Raw genomic sequence first — 18489 nt, 5'->3', positions numbered from 1 at the left:
TCACCAAATAGTACCAAAAAGAAGTGGTTCCTTCTCTTAAGTAATTTATATTTTAGTAAGATACCAGGGGCTTCCCTTGTGGTCCAGTGGTTAACACTCTGCGCTCCCAATGCAGGGGGCCCATGTTCAATCCCTGGTCGGGGAACTAGATCCCACATTGCACAACTAAAAGATCCCACATGCCACAACTAAGATCCCGCGTTCTGCAACTAAGACCCAGCATAGCCAAATAAATAAATATTAAAAAAAAAAAAAAAAAAAGATACCAAAGAGTGTGCTTCCAATCAATGGCATCATGGAGCCGGCTAAATTTTTAGGAATTTTTGCAAGCCAATTGTTAAACACAGGCATCACTAAAAATTAAATTATTAAATTTACAACTAAATAAATTATTAAAAACAAATATATACACAAAAACCATAACTTCCTAGTTATTTTACTATATTCTACTCTTATCTATGCTCTTGAGGTCTATCATATCTATACAGTAGAAATATATCACACGCTACTATTGCATGTCTTTCCAACTCCATTTTCAGTGACATCACGCTGATAGCTTAAACTCAGCTAGGGTGGAAATATATACACCAGGGAAACTGGCAAATGCTAAAATTCAGGACTTCCCACTTTCTCACAACAGCTGCACTTATATGTATACCACTGCTTTCAAAAGGTTTTTTAAAAAATTTCCATCCCCCCTTTAAGTAATATACCCATACTTCTATTTGGAAAATATTTCAGAGAACAAATAGAATTTTAAACAGATTTTAAAAGACAGGGGGTACAGGGAATAGGGAGTTATTGTTTAACATGCGGAGTTTCAGTTTGGAAAGATGAAGTTCTGGAGATGGATGGCGGTGATGGTTGCACAATGATGAGAATGTACTTAATACTGCTGAGTTCTTTACATTTTAAATGGCTAAAATGGTAAATTTTATGTGTATTTAAACACAATTTAAAAACTTTTTAAAAGAAGAAAAACAGTTTGAGAGTAGAATGTTATCCTCCTTGAAGAATTGAACAGAGCATTTTGTGATGAAACCTAGGGGAAGTATTTACTTATTAGCGAAGTCAGTGGGCTGTGGATTAAGCAGGAGACAAAAAAGGAAAAAGGGTGCCAATGCAATGTTGAGAAACAGAAAAACAATGAAGATTCTCTGATCTGAACCCCTCATTTTATAAATGAAGAAATAGTCTAAGTGACTTCCTTCTAGTTCTATTTTCATTACTCTGTTTTTATGTAGACCAAAGTTATACATGACATTAAATCCAATAAGAATCACATAGACGGGGGAAAAATGTAAAGACTTTACCTAATATTAAATTTAAAGTTTTTTTTAAGTTTTAAATCTAATATCTCTGCAGTTAGTCCATTAAAAAATTCTCTCTGAATATAACCTGGTAGTATGGTACAGAAGAAAAGAAAATAAGAGGATTGAGATATGTGGCAGAAGTTCTAGTCCTGGTCTCACTAACCAGCTATGTGGCCTCCAGTATCTTCCCTCTCTGAGTCTCTCCTGTTAAATGAGAGAGATGGAAATCTAGTCCCTTTCAACACTAAACTTCTATTATTTCACTATACTACAAATAAACCAAAGTTTAATTTGTCAAAATGTTAAAATTAAGGAAAGTGTTTCTTTTTTCTAATATATAAAAATTGGGGGCTTCCCTGGTGGTGCAGTGGTTAAGAATCCGCCTGCCAATGCACGGGACACGGGTTTGAGCCCTGGTCTGGAAAGATCTCACATGCCTCAGAGCAACTAAGCCCGTGCGCCACAACTACTGAGCCTGTGCTCTAGAGCCCGTGAGCCGCAACTACTGAAGCCCGCATGCCTAGAGCCTGTGCTCTGCAACAAGAGAAGCCACCGCAATGAGAAGCCAGTGCACCGCAACAAAGAGTAGCCCCCGCTGGCCGCAGCTAGAGAAAGCCCGCGCGCAGCAACGAAGACCCAATGCAGCCAAAAATAAATTAAAAAAAAATTTTTTTTGACCTTTGAGTTTCAGATTTTAATATATGTATTGAAAACTACCTTCTACTATTTGTTTTCTTCCTAAACAAAGATGACTGTCGCTTCAGTTTCAGCTGCATCATTTCTGCAACCTGCCCATTGTTCTTCCCAAACACCAAAACCCTATAAGCAATATTGCACTACTCAGAACTATTTACACAGCAGAGACAATATCGATAGGGTTCTAGGATCTGGTGATAAACAGGAAAATTTTTAGTTACACGGTAGGAAATTTACTGACCAATTATGACAGTCTTCAAAACTCATTAGTGTCTGATTAATGGAACAAAATGATATTGCTAAACTTCATTCACATTGGAAGCCTTGTAAACAATGAGGTTGCTTTTTAATTAGTTTTAGCTACCTGTCTTATTTTTAGGCATATTAGAATATTTAAAATAAAAGTAGTGAATTTTTTAAAGCCCAAGACATTCATATTTCATATTCGCAGTGTTTCTCTAAATCACTAATAAAAATAAATGGGAAAAGTTTTATATCAATCCTAAGAGTGGTAAATAAAATATGCAATTTAGCTGGGAAAAGTCCATGGAAATCAATGTTAAAGCCCCAAAGACCACCAAATTACATTCTGCCAATTGGACATCCTTGGAAGAAGACTGGGATTGTAAGGAAGATACTGTACAAATGGGAAAAAAATACTTCAGGAAATAATTTAGAGTTTTAGAGAGCATGCCACATATTTCACAAACACAACATTCTGTCATACTAGTTTTTATTATGATAAGCTTAAGGCTTTAGATAAAAGGCACACTGTATGACATACCACTCAAGTATTTGGCAGCAAGGAGAAAAGAACATAATTGCAGTACAGTTTAAAAAAACATTTCCTCTTTACAAAAACCCATAGATTCCCACTGCCACAATAATGCTCCCTTTCAAAATGACCAGCTCCAAACACATCCTCTTCTGAGAGAGCCTGTCTCAACAACATCAAAACACAGGGAAATGAAGGGGGAAAATATGGCAGCCTTGCCTATGGTGAGAGGAGTTGGTAGAGGTATGTTCTGGACTCAGTAGCTAGGCTTAGAAATACATTTTCCATAGACACATTGTTTTAAGGGCAAATTAGGTATCTTAATACTCCTAGATCTAGGTTAGCCATATTATCAACCAAAGAATCTACTTAAAGCACCCCTTACATTCCCATCTCTCCAATACAGGTTTAGAAACACCTTTATCTACTCTCATCTTATTTTTTTCATGGCTAAGGTTTACCAAGTCATGTCTTATATTACAATCATTTGTTTGCATGGTAGTGTCACCATTTGATTTCAAGTTTCTTGCTGGCAAGAGCCTTGTCTTTTCACTTGTATATCCCTGGTTTTTAATATGCAGTGAAAAAAGGGAATAGATTAAAGAACATTTATTCATTTGAAAGAACAGCCTGGGAATCCAACCACATTCTAAAGCCTGTTAATAAATATTTCAAGCTCTTAACAAGTTGAGCGCCACCTCTAATGTCTACACAATCACAATTGGTTTTTTGTATATTTCTGCTAGAGAGTTGACTATTATCCACTCTCTTCCAGAGAGAACAAACACATGTCTATGCTTGTCTGAAACAGATAAGCAGCAATATGCACAAGCACCCAGTTACAGACATGTTATTTCAGGCAAATAACAACATCAAAGCAGAAGAAAGTGTGAAGTTTCAGGTTCATCAGTTCCTAATCTGCAGGCTTTTATGTAACATTAAGAGAGTAGTACACATGAGCCTGACTTTATCAGTTAAAGTAGTCTTTTTTTTTTTTTAAGCTTTCAGGATCTTAGGTTATTTATGTTAACTGTGCTATGGACACATAATAGACTACAGGGACAGATTTAGATTTTCATAATATATAGAATGAACCTGGTTTAGAAAAAATAAAAATATACCTACAAAAGAATCTAGAATAGGGACTTCCCTGGTGGCGCAGTGGTTAAGAATCCACCTGCCAACGCAGGGGACAAAGGGTTCGATCCCTGGTCCGGGAAGATCCCACATGCTGCAGAGCAACTAAGCCCGTGTGCCACAACTACTGAGCCTGCGCTCTAGAGCCCACGAGCCACAACTACTGAGCCCACGTGCCACAACTACTGAAGCCCACACACCTAGAGCCTGTGCTCCACAACAAGAGAAGCCACGGCCACGAGAAGCCCACACACTGCAACGAAGAGTAGCCCCCGCTCGCCACAACTAGAGAAAGCCCACACACAGCAACAAAGACCTAAAGCAGCCAAAAATAAATAAATAAAAAATAAATAAATAAAAAAAAAAAGAATCTAGAATATACAACATAGTCTTTTTTTAAATTAATTAATTTATTTTTGGCTGCTTTGGGTCTTCATCGTTGGGGCTTTGTTGCTGAGTGGGGGCTTCTCTTCGTTGCAGTGCACAGGCTTCTCATTGCAGTGGCTTCTCTTGTTGTGGAGCACGGGCTCTAGGCATGCGGGCTTCAGTAGTTGTGGCACACGGGCTCAGTAGTTGTGGCTTGCAGGCTCTAGAGCACAGGCTCAGTAGTTGTGGCACATGGGCTTAGTTGCTCTGTGGCATGTGGGATCTTCCTGGACCAGGGATCAAACCCGTGTCCCCTGCGTTGACAGGCGGATTCTTAACCACTGCGCCACCAGGGAAGTCCTCCTTTTCATTTTTTTTTTTAAAGACTTCTCTGTTATTTATGGTATCCTATGCCTTATAAATAAATAGGGCAATAAAGAGTGTAGAACACAGAAATCAATATATAATTCGATCAGAAGTCATTAAATTTCCCTATATTTTATCCAAAACCTTAACTGGGTGTTTATATGGAAGATTTTTTTTTTTAAATTAAGGAACATAGGTTCATAATTACTACAGAACATGAATATTTACAATAATTTTAAATGTTCAGAATGTAATAAAGGAGAAGTGTGGTGGAGGTTTTCAACTTAATAGCTAGAATTGATGTTACTGGTTCTTCATCTCAACCTCCCTGGCCCCCATCTCAAAACTGTACTGAACAATTTGCAGTTTCCCCCACTTGTGCAACACCTCTGGACTTTCACACACACTGTTTCCTTTGCCTGGAACATTTTCTGTTTCCTTCACTGGCTAATCCCTACTCATCCTTCCAGTCTCAGATTGTATCTCACCTCTAACAAGAAACCTTCCCCAGGTTAGGTGCCTCTTTCCAATGTGCCCCCCACAACAACTGATATTTACTTATCCCATCATGGCATCTGTCTCAATGTATTTATCCATGTCCCCCAGATAAGTTCCTTAATATCTCTAGCCTCTGGTACCAGCCTGCCCTAGTAACACTTACCAAAAGAAAGTATGAAGTACTATCATCTAAAATTGGAGAAATTAAAGAGAGGAGAGGAGGAATTAATAAGAACTACTACAACTCTCACATCTCCTAACAAAAATAAATTGTTCTGAAAAGCTAAATTTATTTTACAGTCACTAATCACTACATGAAAATCTTAAGTGAAAACTGAGATTATTTCCTCATTTATAAAATGAAAACAAAAACAATGAATTAAAGAATCAACAATTGACTTATTTAGGACTTCCCTGGTGGTGCAGTGGTTAAGAATCTGCCTGCCAATGCAGGGGACACAGGTTCAAGCCCTGGTCCAGGAAGATCCCACATGCCGCGGAGCAACTAAGCCCGTGTGCCACAACTACTGAGCCCGGGAGCCACAACTACTGAAGCCCGTGCCCCTAGAGCCCGTGCTCCACAACAAGAGAAGCCACTGCAATGAGAAGCCCGTGCACCACAACGAAGAGTAGCCCCCGCTCGCCACAACTAGAGAAAGCCCACATGCAGCAACGAAGACCCAACACAGCCAAAAATTAATTAATTAATTTTTTAAAAAAATCACACTAAGCAGGTCATAAAAAAATATATAAGTAAGACCTATAAACTGAAAACTGCAAAACACCGTTGAGAGAAATTTTAAAAGACCTAATTAATGGAGAGATAATGTTTATGTATCAGAAGGCTCAATATTGTTAAGATAGCGATTCTCCCCAAATTGTTCTTTAGATTCAACATAATCCCAACCAAAATCCCAGTACGCTTCTTTTTTTTATAGAAATTGACAGAAAAATTATTTGGAAATGCAAATTAATTTAAAAGTTTTAGAAAACAAGAGCAATGGGTGACGCCTTATACTAGATGATTTCAAGGCTTCCTAACAAAAATTAACTCAAAATGGACTGAGATCTAAATGTAAAAACTAAAACTATAAATCTTCTAGAAGAAAACATTTGTGACCTCGAGTTAAGCAAAGAATTCTTAGATAGAACACAGAAAGCATAAACCATAGAAGAATAAAATGTATAAACTGGACTCCATCAAAAAATTTTAAGGGAGAAGGCAAATAGATAAAATTAAAGGACTCTTGTAATAATAAAAAGACAACTCAATTTGAAAATAGGCAAAAGATTTTAACAGATATTCACTAAAGAAGATATACCAACTTCAAATAAGCACATGAAAAGATGTTCAACACCATTAGCCATTCAGGAAATGCAAATTGAAACTATAATGAGATACCACTACACACCTACTAGAATGGCTAAGATGAAGAAGACTGACAATAGTACCAAGTGTTGGTGAGGACTTGGAGAAACTGGAACCCTAATACAGAGCTTTGAAAAAGATTTTAGCAGTTTCTTTTAAGATCAATTATACTTTTATCATGCTACCCAAGAGAAATGAAAACATTATGTCCACATAAAGACTTGTATTATAATGTTTAGAACAACTATTCATAATAGGCAAAATCTGGAAATAACAAAGTCCATAATCTGGTGAACAGATAAACAATTTGTGATATTCTAGACGATGGAATACTACTCATCAATAAAAATGGTCCAACTCCTAATACATGCAACAACATGGGTGAATCTTAAAAGCATTATGCTAAGTGCAAGAAGCCAGACACGAAAGACTAGAAGGTTTGTGTATATGATTTCATTTTTATGAACTTCTAGGAAAGGCAAAACTAGAGGTCTGTGGTTGCCAGGGAGTTTGGGAGGTTTACTGCAAAGGGTCATAAGGGAACTTTTTATGGTGAGGGAAATGTTCTGTATCATGACTGGTGGTGGTGGTTACATGACTGTACACATTTATCAAAACTCATGAAATTGTACAACTAAAATTGTTGAGTTTTACTCTATGCAAATTATATCTCAAACTGATTACAAAAAAACAAGTGATGGAGTCACATTTTATTATATCTCATAATTACAAAAAGAACATTAAAACATGCATTCTAAAGTTTTAAACTCAAGCATTTACTATACAATACACAAAATTAACACCAATTAAGATTTGAGGCAGGTTACCACAGGAAATATACAGCAAAGGCTGTATTCATCACATACTAGTTCATCTTCAAACTCAATTAAAGAAAACCTGAGATTTGTCAGAACCTATCCAAATCTGTAACAGAAAGAAGCAAATGACAAAGTACTACTTGTTTAGACAAGCCATAACAACTTTAGCTATAAAATGTATCCTCTCAATATGTTTCATAATGCATTACAGTGGTGAATTTTTAATTAGTTGAAAACATTTTTTTTTCAAATTATAACTTTCTAAAACATATACTTTGTAATAAAATTATATAGTTTTCAGCAACAAAGGTTGTGGTAAATTACTCACAGACACTGAAGAAAGATGTAAGGCAAGAACCAAAATTCTGGTGTACATTCTGCTTTCAGATGCTTTGACAATACTATTGCACTGCTAGCTGTAAAGTACAGTAGTGCAATAAAGTCAGAGCATTCGTTAGCAGTAATAGGTAGGAAAGACACACAAGAGCATCTTGTATCAGTTGAAGCTTCAGTGTGAAAAGAATACAAAGAAGGGTTGCCTCTTTGAACAGAAGACATCCAAAACCTAAGAACATTTATATCAATGTTAAAAAAAAAAAAAAGAAGACTAGGATTTAAATATCAAAGTGGTATTGTTTTTTGATGACTAACCTATGATTAATATGCAAACTGAAAACATGCATAGATGTAGAAAGGAATTTTGTAAATATGTTATAAGCTGTATAAGTTATTCACATGGGTATTGTTAATACCTCAGGACTGGTATTAACAAAACAGGTTACAATTACTACTTAAGGCAAAGTTGTGAAAATATTTCTGTTCTGCTGAGATGTGTTGGTTAGCTCCTCCATAGCAATTGACTGATTAACTGCCATATAAAATTAGCCTTTTGAGTAAGATTACCAAAGAAAATAAATGAAAAGTGAAATAATATTTCTCAATTTCTATAAACCCTATCTATCTCTCTCGTATCTAAACAACAATATAAAAAGCACTTACCATCTTATCTCAAGAGTTCACAGACTTCCAGGGAATCAATGTGTCGTAAACAGGATACCATTAGCCCTACTTAACTGAATGCTATGAAAGGGGATTTTAAAATTTCAGATAACCCCTAAAACATCTTAAATATAAGAGGAAACATCTCCATTTCCTTCAAGCACAGAAAAATCAAAGAGAAAATAATAATGGGAGGAGGAGACGGCTCTGAGATTTAAGAGGTTTCCTTGGATTCAAGCCAATTAACATTCTAACCTTTTAACTGGCAAGAAACCATTGTGAAGTCAGATATCAACATAGAAATAGAAATAGTATCATAGTATCACATTGCACTACCTTTTGTGTACAATCTCTAGCTGTATCACAAAAGAAAGACACTAGACAAATACCACTCAATCAGGGTTTGGGGTTGAGGGAAGGATGAATAGACAGAGCACAAAGGATTTTTAGGGCAGTGAAATTATTCTGTATGATGCTATAATGGTGGATATTTATCATTGTACATTTGTCCAAACCCTTAAAATGTACAACACTAAGAGTGAACCCTGATGTAAATTATGGACTTTGTATGATTATGAAGGTGTCCAATGTAGGTCCATGTGTAACAACATGTGGTGGAGAATGTCGATAGCGGGGAGGTTGTGCATGTGTGGGGACAGGGTATATACCAGAATTCTCTGTACTTTCCACTCAGTTTTATTATGAACCTAAAACTGCTCCAAAAAATAAAGTTTATTAATTTAAAAAAAAAACAAAAAACCACTCAATCAATAAGTGAAGGGAAAAAAGTTATAGAACAAAGATTACCCTACAATGAGTTTATTCCTCCATTAATAATGTTGACTGATGCAAAAACACTTGCCATTATTTTCACCAACCTTCCTTTAAATGATCCAGTTCAGCTACTTGGCTGGATTGAGCCTACTAAGAAATGAACTCAAATTCAGGACAGCTGGAACATGAGTGTCTTGACCTCAAATCCTAGGCCACATAACCCAGATATTAGAATATTTCAACTCTGCTAGCCAAGGATCAGGTTTTAAAAACAAGTATTTAAAAACAAATGTTTAAAATATCGTACATTAATGCATATATGTGGAATCGAGAAAAATGGTACAGATGAACCTGTCTGCAAGGCAGAAATAGAGACACATGTAGAGAACAAACATATAGACACCAAGGGGGGAAATGGGGGGCGGGATGAATTGGCAGGTTGGGATTGACATATATACACTATTATGTATAAAACAGATAAGTAATGAGAAAAAAATAAAACAAAACAAAATTAAAAAAACCAAATGTTTAAGTTTCTGAATCAGGGGTTAAAACTAGAAAAAAATATGAAAATTTTAAACTTAAGAGGATCAGGATATTTGTCTGATATCTTAAAAAATTAAGGTAAGTACTTTCTTTTCAAAGTTAGATAATAGGTATTCTATTTCACTTATTAAATATTCAACATTGGTTCCTCAACAAATCCTTTATTCAAGTAATATAAAACCAAAAATCAGAGTATTGTACAGGAAATCATTTACCTTTGGAATCTCAGAAAATAAACCAGTTCACAGATATAACATTTTTTTCTAAAAGCACATGGCAAATCTAAAGGTGAGATGTATGGTCTTATACTATCCAATCAGTACAAAGCAGTAATAATAAAAGTGTAATTGTTCAAACACAATTTTTAAACCCTAATGATTATGGAAACAAACTAATAATTTGAACAGGAAAAAAAAAGTTATGACTAAGTTAGTTAAAAGGAATTTAAGAAGAAAGACCTGTTTTCTTCTCTTCCTCTCATAAAAAGAATTTTTAAAAACTACCCCATCATTCAAACACCTAAAAGTTCGAGTCTGCCTACCTCATAATTTTCTAAAACCTATTTTTTTTTCAAGATGTACACGTAATTGCTTTCCCCTTAAATGCAAACTCCAGAAAAGGCTTCATTGGTACCTCAAAATAAAAGCCAACTTGAGAGGGAAAAAAAAAACTGTTAAAAGCAGAATTCGTATCATTTAGCATCTTACAATTAGGCAGAAATATCCATCTGTAGGGAGGAATTCATAATGGAGGAGATGGGCAAGACAATGTTAATATCTGTGCCTGTTGGTGGAATAAAATTACAATACTTAACACTTTTTTTCTTTTGTTTTTTGAAAGACAGTTAATGATAAGAATAACAAAACTTTGAACTAAAAGTTCATTATTTAGGGTTTGGAAAGCTGCAGAAAATTCTTCCTTCTTTGCTGCCATTTCTCACCTTCCCAATTCCCACACACATCCCCCCACAAAGAAAATTAAAATTCAAAACGTTAGAAGCAAATGAAAGTCAGTTTTGTATATGAGAGCCACTACGATTCATTAATACATCAGAAGAAAACAGTAATAAGATATATCAAGGTCTGGCATTTTCTGGGGGTGAGGATCTTCCAAGATCACTACACGTTGCAGATATTAAAGAGACCCGAGGTTCAGCTTGGAGAAGAGTAGCACAGGCACAAATGATACTTAAGGAGTAACGCCAAGGAATGGCAGGGAGAAGAGGAGGGGATTGTGATGGAGATTTTGGCTTTTTTACTTAATCTTGTTATTTTTCTTCAACAAAAAAACGGACAGGAGTTCAGTGATGGGTGCCTCCTCCAACTTCCCCATTTTAAAGGAAGCCAGCCCAATCCAAACACTCGTAATGCATTGGGGGTAAAGGGACTTAAGATAGAACAACGGAACTAAGAAAAAAGCGCGGGCGATCAAGCCGGTAGTCTATGGATGGGAGGGAGAGAATAAAGAGGACAAGTGAGGGAAGAATCCAAAAAAAAACTAGGACGGCCCTCCAGTTTGGCGCCCTCGAGCAGGCCAAGCAGCCGCGGGAGTCCTTCCCAATTATTCGCCCCCGCCCCCTACTTTCACAATGAATGAAACTAGGCAACTCCAGAGCAGCGGAGCCTCCCACGTCCCAGGTCCCGCCCGCGCTCCAGGAAAAGAAGCTCATGGTTGAGATTCCCAAGGCTCACACCTCTCTCCCACCGAAGGGCCAAACTGGTCTAGGGGCTTCCTTGGCCGCTAGGAAGTTGTGCACGCAAGTCTCGCATCCCTTCTCAGCCTGCGCTGGGCTGAATATGAACGCTTCAGCCCTAAAGGGATTTCTCTCCCCCTCTCTCTGTTTATTCCCCACCCTCCATTCCCCTTTCTCGGACTGTGAACAACCTCTCCCCTTCTTGGGGCGTTTAGAGACCATTACAGTCAGGTCTTTTTGGTGGAAATACACAGAACGCTGTTTGCACCAGCCACAGTTCCTTGAGAGGCGGAAAGGTGAGGGCAAGGAACAAGGAATTCCAAAGGCCCCGGACCCCCAGCATCTCCCGCCATTTCCCTCACGAGTTTCCCGGATGTAACCCCTTCCCCCCACGGCGGTTAAGAGACCAGGCGGCGGCGACTCCCTTTGGTGCAGGAGGAGGAGCTCGAGTCTAGTCCAGCCTCCTCCGCCCAGGGTTTCCGGCGACTCCAAATTGCGTTCCACTTTGGAGGCCATCGGGGAAGAATAAACTACCCAGTAGATCTCCTTCATTTTACACTCACCATCAGTTCCAGCTTATCGACCTCCGCCTCCATGTTGAATAGTTGACATTCCTCAGACCGCGGCGGCGCTTAAGCCGCAAACCGTACTAGCACTGAGGGTCCCTATTGGACAGCTGTCATTCAACGTCTCGCGCTCATTGGTTCCTCCGCTTCACCGGCGCCCGCCCATTGGCGACTGGGAAACGCCCCTCCGCATGAAACACCTTTTCCTGTTGGGCAAGGGCACAAAACGCCGCAGGAGGATTGGTTCCTGTACCCTTTTTTTTTTCCATTGGCTGCACCCTCATCTCTACTTTCAATTTCACAGTTAGAGTTCAGCAGAGAAGAGCTTGCGATTGGTGCAATCGGAAGAAGAGCCAACCAATTACACAAAAGCTTCCAGAAACAGCAAAGGGGACGTGACACACCTTTCCTCTCCAGCTTCCCCTCCACTTCGCTCCCGCCTTCCCCCATATTCATACAAGAAGCGCCTCAGCTCTGATTGGCCGGAGTGTGGTTCTACCTCAGCCAATCACAAGCCAGGCTGTGATCCTACACTACACGCAGAGCGAATTGTGCAAAGACCAAGGCTACGATTGGTCCCTCCACGATAAGGTTTTAATTTTGAATTTTTCTTTATGGCGAGGGAGAGGCCACTGCCGGGACTCCATCGTATCCCCGGACTCTTAGCCTAGTAAGTGCAGGGGTATCTTCCTACGTTACCTGGGCTCGCATCTTCCGTAGCTGGGCCTGTTGCTGCTTGTGTTCTTACGGTTTACAGAGGTGGGAAGTTTGGCTGGACTCGGAGGGGAGATGGATCAGAAAAGAGGAGGTTTAAGGCTGGGTAAGAAGTGCTCCGCCTGGCTCCACTCTAATCATACTTCTATTTAATTAACGCTCTGCAAAAATATGTTTTGGAGCAAAGTCGCCTTCCTTTTGCACAGTCCTTTACGTATTTGCTGCTCCAAACGTGGTTCGCGGGCCAACTTCATCTGCATCACTTGGCTGCTTGTTTAAAATGCAGATTATCTGTCTCCACCCAGACCTACTGAATCAGAATATGCATTTTAACATGACCTCCCTCCCCCCGTGATTCTTATGCACTTTAAGTTTGAGAACATACATTTTTTGATAGGGAGTAGTACTATGTTCCTTAATATAGTCTTAATATTGTCCGACTTTCTGTGAGAGTATCAGTTTAAAAAGTGTGTCCTGTTTTCTATGTGCCTAGTACTGTGCTGGACTAAGTTTTAGGGAACCGCAATCTCTAGAGAAACAAGACAGGAGCTAACAAAGCAATGCTGCACAACATAAAATGTAATTTAGATATAAGCAAGTACCAGCAATAGCCCTATGGATGTTCAAGAGGAATCAGTTGAACTGATAATCGAAAGTGATTAATTGACAGAAAGCTGTTTGTGGGAGTGTAAACACATTTTTTCCATAAAAATGTATTTTAGGACAATATTAAAGAAATGCAGTTGTCATTTTTAAACCAAACAAAGGGCTCGTGTGCCCGCAGTGCAGAAAGCCAAACTCTGACAGCGGGAGTTTGCAACAAAGATTTTATTGCAAGGAGCCAGGCAAGGAAGTGGGAGACAAGTCACTCCAACTTGGTCTCTGAGTTAGAGGTTTTTAAAGGGGAAGAACAAAGGAGCTGAGGTTAATCATCTTAGTCATCTGCGGTCCACCGTGTCTTTAGTCCAGTGGTCTGTGGCCACCGGGATCTGTGTCAACATAATCTGTAAAGGTCATCTTACCCTGGAAGATAATTCAGAACAGCAGATAAACAGTGATGTTTATCTGAAAGTTGTGCCTTAAGGCACCTGACTTTCATTACTTATTGTTGATTAGGCAAACGTGATCCAACAGGTATGGGCTAGGCCAAAAGGGAACAAAAGAGGAAGAAGAAAAAGAACAAAAACCCGGGCATTAGTTTTCATTATAAATTAGACATAGGACTTGGTTTCAATTTCTGTTGCTGCCACAGCTTTGTAAGTACCCCGACCAAAAGCATTTTTTTGTATCACAGGGTGGAGTTTTAATAGAAGCAGCAGTGCCAACTCATGCAGAAGAGTGTAATTCTTACTCTTATTATTTATTGCATCTTCCTACTGGAAATAGTTTTGAACCCATCCTTTAACCATATGAAGGTGCAGTATGATTTGAAGAATTAAAAATCTCCCTCACCAAGAGATTTTCCAGAATTGTATTAAAGCATATTCCTTAATCAAAATAGAGAACACTTGCTATTCTTTCATTCATTTATTGAATGAAATGGTATTTAATGCCTGCTATACTCTAGGTCCTGGGGAAACAGAGATGAATAAAATTCATCCTACCCTTGAAAAGCTCAAATCCAGTGGGGTGACAAACATGCAAACAAAAATTACAATACAATATAATAAATGTCACAATAAGGGTGTGTATAAAGTGCTATAGAAGCACAAAAGAGATGACGTTATCAGCCAGTAAACATTCCATAAGGACAGAGACTATGTTGTATCCTAGCACCTACCATAGTACCTGGAGGATTATAAGCACTCAACAAAAAGACCAAGAGAGACCTCCCTGGCGGTCCAGTGGTTAAGACTCTGCCCTTCCTTTGCCGGGGGCACGGGTTCAATCCCTGGCTGGGGAACTAAGATCCTGCATGTTGCAAAGCATGGCAAAAAAAAAAAAAGTAACTGAATCTGGAAGGCTACATAAATTGACCTGGAGGAGGATACCCCAAGCAGGGGGAAAGGCTGATAACACTATAGAAAGTATCTGGTGTTTGGTATGCCTGAAGTACAAACTGTTAATCATTAGAAGAAATGAGGCTGCAAAGGGCTGTTAGAGCTAAATTGTGGAAAGCTTTGAAAGGTATGCTAAGGAATTTGGTTTATCCAGTGGGTGATAAGGATCCTTCAAATGCTTTTAAACAGGGAATATCAGGGTCATATTTTTGTTTTAAAAGACTAACTCCAGATGCAACTGGAGATTATCGTACCAAGTGAAGTAAGTCAGAAAGAGAAAGACAAATACCATATGATATCACTTATATGTGGAATCTAAAATATGGCACAAATGAACCTATCTACAAAACAGAAACAAGACTCAAAGACATAGAGAACAGAGTTGTGGTTGCCAAGGGCGGCGGAGTGGGGTGGGGGTGGGGGGTTGGTTATGGACTGGGAGTTTGGGGTTGGTAGATGCAAACTATTACATTTAGAATGGATAAACAACAAGATCCTAATGTATAGCACAGGGAACTATATTCAATATCCTGTGATTAAACCATAATGAAAAAGAATATTAAAAAGGAAAAGAATGTATATATGTGTATAATTGAATCACTGTGCTGTACAGCAGAGATTGACACAACATTGTAAATCAACTATACATCAATTTAAAAAATAATAATAATTAAAGAAAAAAACAAGACTAACTCCAGAACAGTGTAGAAAATAAACTGGAAAGGAGAAGGACTGAAGGTAGGAAGATCACTGGAGGAACACTCAAACCCAAACTGAGGAATATTTTCCAAAACAACTACTGGAATTCTTCAAGAATATAAATATGAAGAAAGGCAAATACTTATATAAAAAGGCTGAAGAACTGTTATAAATTAAAGGAGACTGAAGAGATACTACAGTTAGATGCAATGTGGAGAGGGACTTCCCTGGTGGAGCGGTAGATAAGAATCCACCTGCCAATGCGGGGGACATGGGTTTGATTCCTGGTCCAGGAAGATCCCACATGCTGCAGAGCAACTAAGCCCCTGTGCCACAACTACTGAGCCTGCGCTCTAGAGCACGTGAGCCACAGCTACTGAAGCCCGCATGCCTAGAGCCAGTGCACCACAACAAGGACACCACCGCAAGAAGTCCGCACACTGCAACGAAGAGTAGCCCCCGCTCACCACAATTAGAGAAAGCCCGCGTGCAGCAACGAAGACCCAATGCAGCCAAAAATAAATAAAATTAAATCTTTAAAAACAAATAAATAAATAAATGCAATGTGGAGAGGGAAAGGAATCAGCTGTAAAGGATATTGTTCAGACTATTGAATAGTAATTGAATATGGACTATATTCAAAAGTAAAATTTCCTGATTGTGGTTTTGTAGAATAATGTCCATGTTCATGTAAGGAAACTGAAGCTAAAGTATCTCGGAGTGAAGTACGATGTCTGCAACTAACTCTGCTCCGTCAAACACTAAAAACTTTTATGCATGTGTAAGTATTTTTTATATTTATGTACATTTATTATATATTATATTTTTTACTTTGAAAAGTTTCAAACCTTGAGAAAATTTACAGGAATAGTATAATAAATAGTCATATATCATGCACCTAGATTCACCAACTGTTATCTTTCTGTATAGGAGTGTGTCTGTGTAATATGATATGTAAAAATTAAATAAATTACATAAATACATGGTTATATATTTTATACATTATCATGTATAATATGTATTATACATTGCACACACACATATATATATACCCCTATGAAGAGAGATAATTATCAGATAACAATTGGTGAATCTAAGTGAATGATATATGAGTGTTAATTATACTATTCTTATAAATTTTCTCAAGGTTTGAAATTTTTCAAAATTAAAAAAGTAGGGGAAAATAGACTATATCAAAAGACAGGGCTTCCCTGGTGGCTCAGTGGTTAAGAATCCACCTGCTGATGCCGGGGACACAGGTTCGAGCCCTGGTCCAGATCCCACATGCCGCGGAGCAACTAAGCCTGTGTGCCACAACTACTGAGCCTGCGCTCTAGAGCCCGCAAGTCACAACTACTGAGCCCACATGCCACAACTACTGAAGGCTGCGTGCTTAGAGCCTGTGCTCTGCAACAAGAGAAGCCACTGCAATGAGAAGCCCGTGCACCGCAAGGAAGAATAGCCCCCGCTCGCTGCAACTAGAGAAAGCCCACACACAGCAATGAAGACCCAACGCAGCCAAAAATTAAAAAAATTAAAAAATAAAAATTAAAAAAGATGGAAAACAAGGGAGAGCCCAGGGAAAGATGGTGAGGACAACTGAAGATATAAGACAGAAAGGGGAGGGATGGTAAGGAGAAGGGACAGGATGAATTAATCAGAGAAATATTTCTGATTCATGTTTATGAATAATATATAATTTTAATATAGTCTATTCTATAATGGAGTATTCTAATTTCCTCACTTACCTTCTTCTTTTTTTTTTTTTTATTGTTGTGGTACAGGGTTTTTTTAATTGGCCTTAGATCCTTTTCAAAACAAGGCAAGTAAAAAGAAAGGAAGTATATTTTTCAATTTAAAAAATAGGAAAAATGCTTTGAGTAATCATGAAAGAATGAGCTTCTATCTAGTGTTAGCAATTGGAATCCCACCGAATCTAGCAAAAAGAATTTGTATGTCTCATTACTCTTTTGGAAAGGGGACTTTACATGTCTCACCTAGATAAAGATTGCTATATACTGTTTTTTTAATTGGACAGTTATCCTCTGCAGAGTATCTAAAGCTTTTAGTAAAGCAGTGATAATAAAACCAACCTTAGCTTGCTGTGTCCTCTGTCCTGTTTGAGGTAGGAATTCATTATCTTTCACTTTTGGAAGAGCTATGATTATTTTTTAATAAAACGTTAATCTAGGAATTATCTCAGACCGTGTCTTTCTATCCTGACAGATTTGACATATTCTCTTAATTCTCTGCATGTGTCAATTACTGTATTTAATTAGAAGGTTATTAAATAGTAATAATGACCCATGGCCCAGGACACCCCCCCCACACACACACATACAGAAGAGAGAGGAGAAAATATGATTTAGTTCCTAGATTTTTTTTCATTTAAAAAATAATTTCTGGACTTCCCTAGTGGTCCAATGGTTAAGAATCCGCCTGCCAGTGCAGGGGACATGGGTTCAATCCCCGGTCCAGGAAGATCCCACATGCCACGGGGCATCTAAGCCTGTGCGCCACAACTACTGAGCCCGTGCTCTAGAGCCCACGAGCTGGAACTACTGAGCCCACACGCCACAACTACTGAAGCCCACGTGCCTAGAGCCCAAGCTCCAAAACAAGAGAAAAACCACCTCAATGAGAAGCCCACACACTGCAATGAAGAGTAGCCCCGCTCGTCACAACTAGAGAAAGCCCGCATGCAGCAACAAAGACCCAACACAGCCAAAAAATAAAAATTTATAAATAAATTTATTTTAAAAAGAAAAGAAAAAGCCTGCACAGAGCAACGAAGACCCAGGGCAGCCAAAAAAATAATGATGATAATAATAATAATAATAATAATTTCCAGAATGACATACATTGGCTTATGTAGAACTCTTTAGAAATTTGAAGGCATGGGCGCTGGAACAACCACCAGGAAAGGGCTAGGAAAAGATGACCCAGTTTCAGAATGGTGGTACTCTTATTTTTCCAGCTAATAGTACATACCAAAGGTTAACTGTCCAATACTACCAGGAGGCTTATTATACTTAGAAAGAAACAAACAAGAAACGATAGTCCTCTGAATCCTCTCTCTATAATCCTGACTCCCACTCGCCAAAGGCAACCCTATCCACTTTTGTAACTGTTTCTGGTGTTTACCTCCATGTTTCTAAGT

At 38.4% G+C, this 18489-nt stretch overlaps 2 protein-coding genes across 4 annotated transcripts in view; one reads left to right on the top strand and one right to left on the bottom strand.

Annotated features, from left to right (window-relative positions):
• Nucleotides 1–12009, bottom strand: part of LOC103018062 (spindle and kinetochore-associated protein 2) — a 30479-nt gene extending 18470 nt beyond the window's left edge. The window contains exon 1 of the mRNA XM_007190347.2: nucleotides 11914–12009. Within this exon, the coding sequence (XP_007190409.1) occupies nucleotides 11914–11946 (33 nt within the window). The 5' untranslated portion in view covers nucleotides 11947–12009. The remainder of the gene's footprint in view (nucleotides 1–11913) is intronic.
• Nucleotides 12010–12452: 443 nt separating this feature from the next.
• The window catches only part of PRR11 (proline rich 11), a 31544-nt gene continuing 25507 nt past the window's right edge, over nucleotides 12453–18489 (top strand). For all 3 annotated transcript variants that reach the window (XM_057535687.1, XM_057535686.1, XM_007190296.2), the window contains exon 1: nucleotides 12453–12586. The gene's annotated coding sequence lies outside the window, so the exon portion shown is untranslated. The remainder of the gene's footprint in view (nucleotides 12587–18489) is intronic.

This window comes from Balaenoptera acutorostrata, chromosome 20 (genome assembly GCF_949987535.1).
Source record: "Balaenoptera acutorostrata chromosome 20, mBalAcu1.1, whole genome shotgun sequence".
Classification (NCBI taxonomy): domain Eukaryota; kingdom Metazoa; phylum Chordata; class Mammalia; order Artiodactyla; family Balaenopteridae; genus Balaenoptera; species Balaenoptera acutorostrata.
This window is presented reverse-complemented; position numbering and strand designations above follow the sequence as displayed.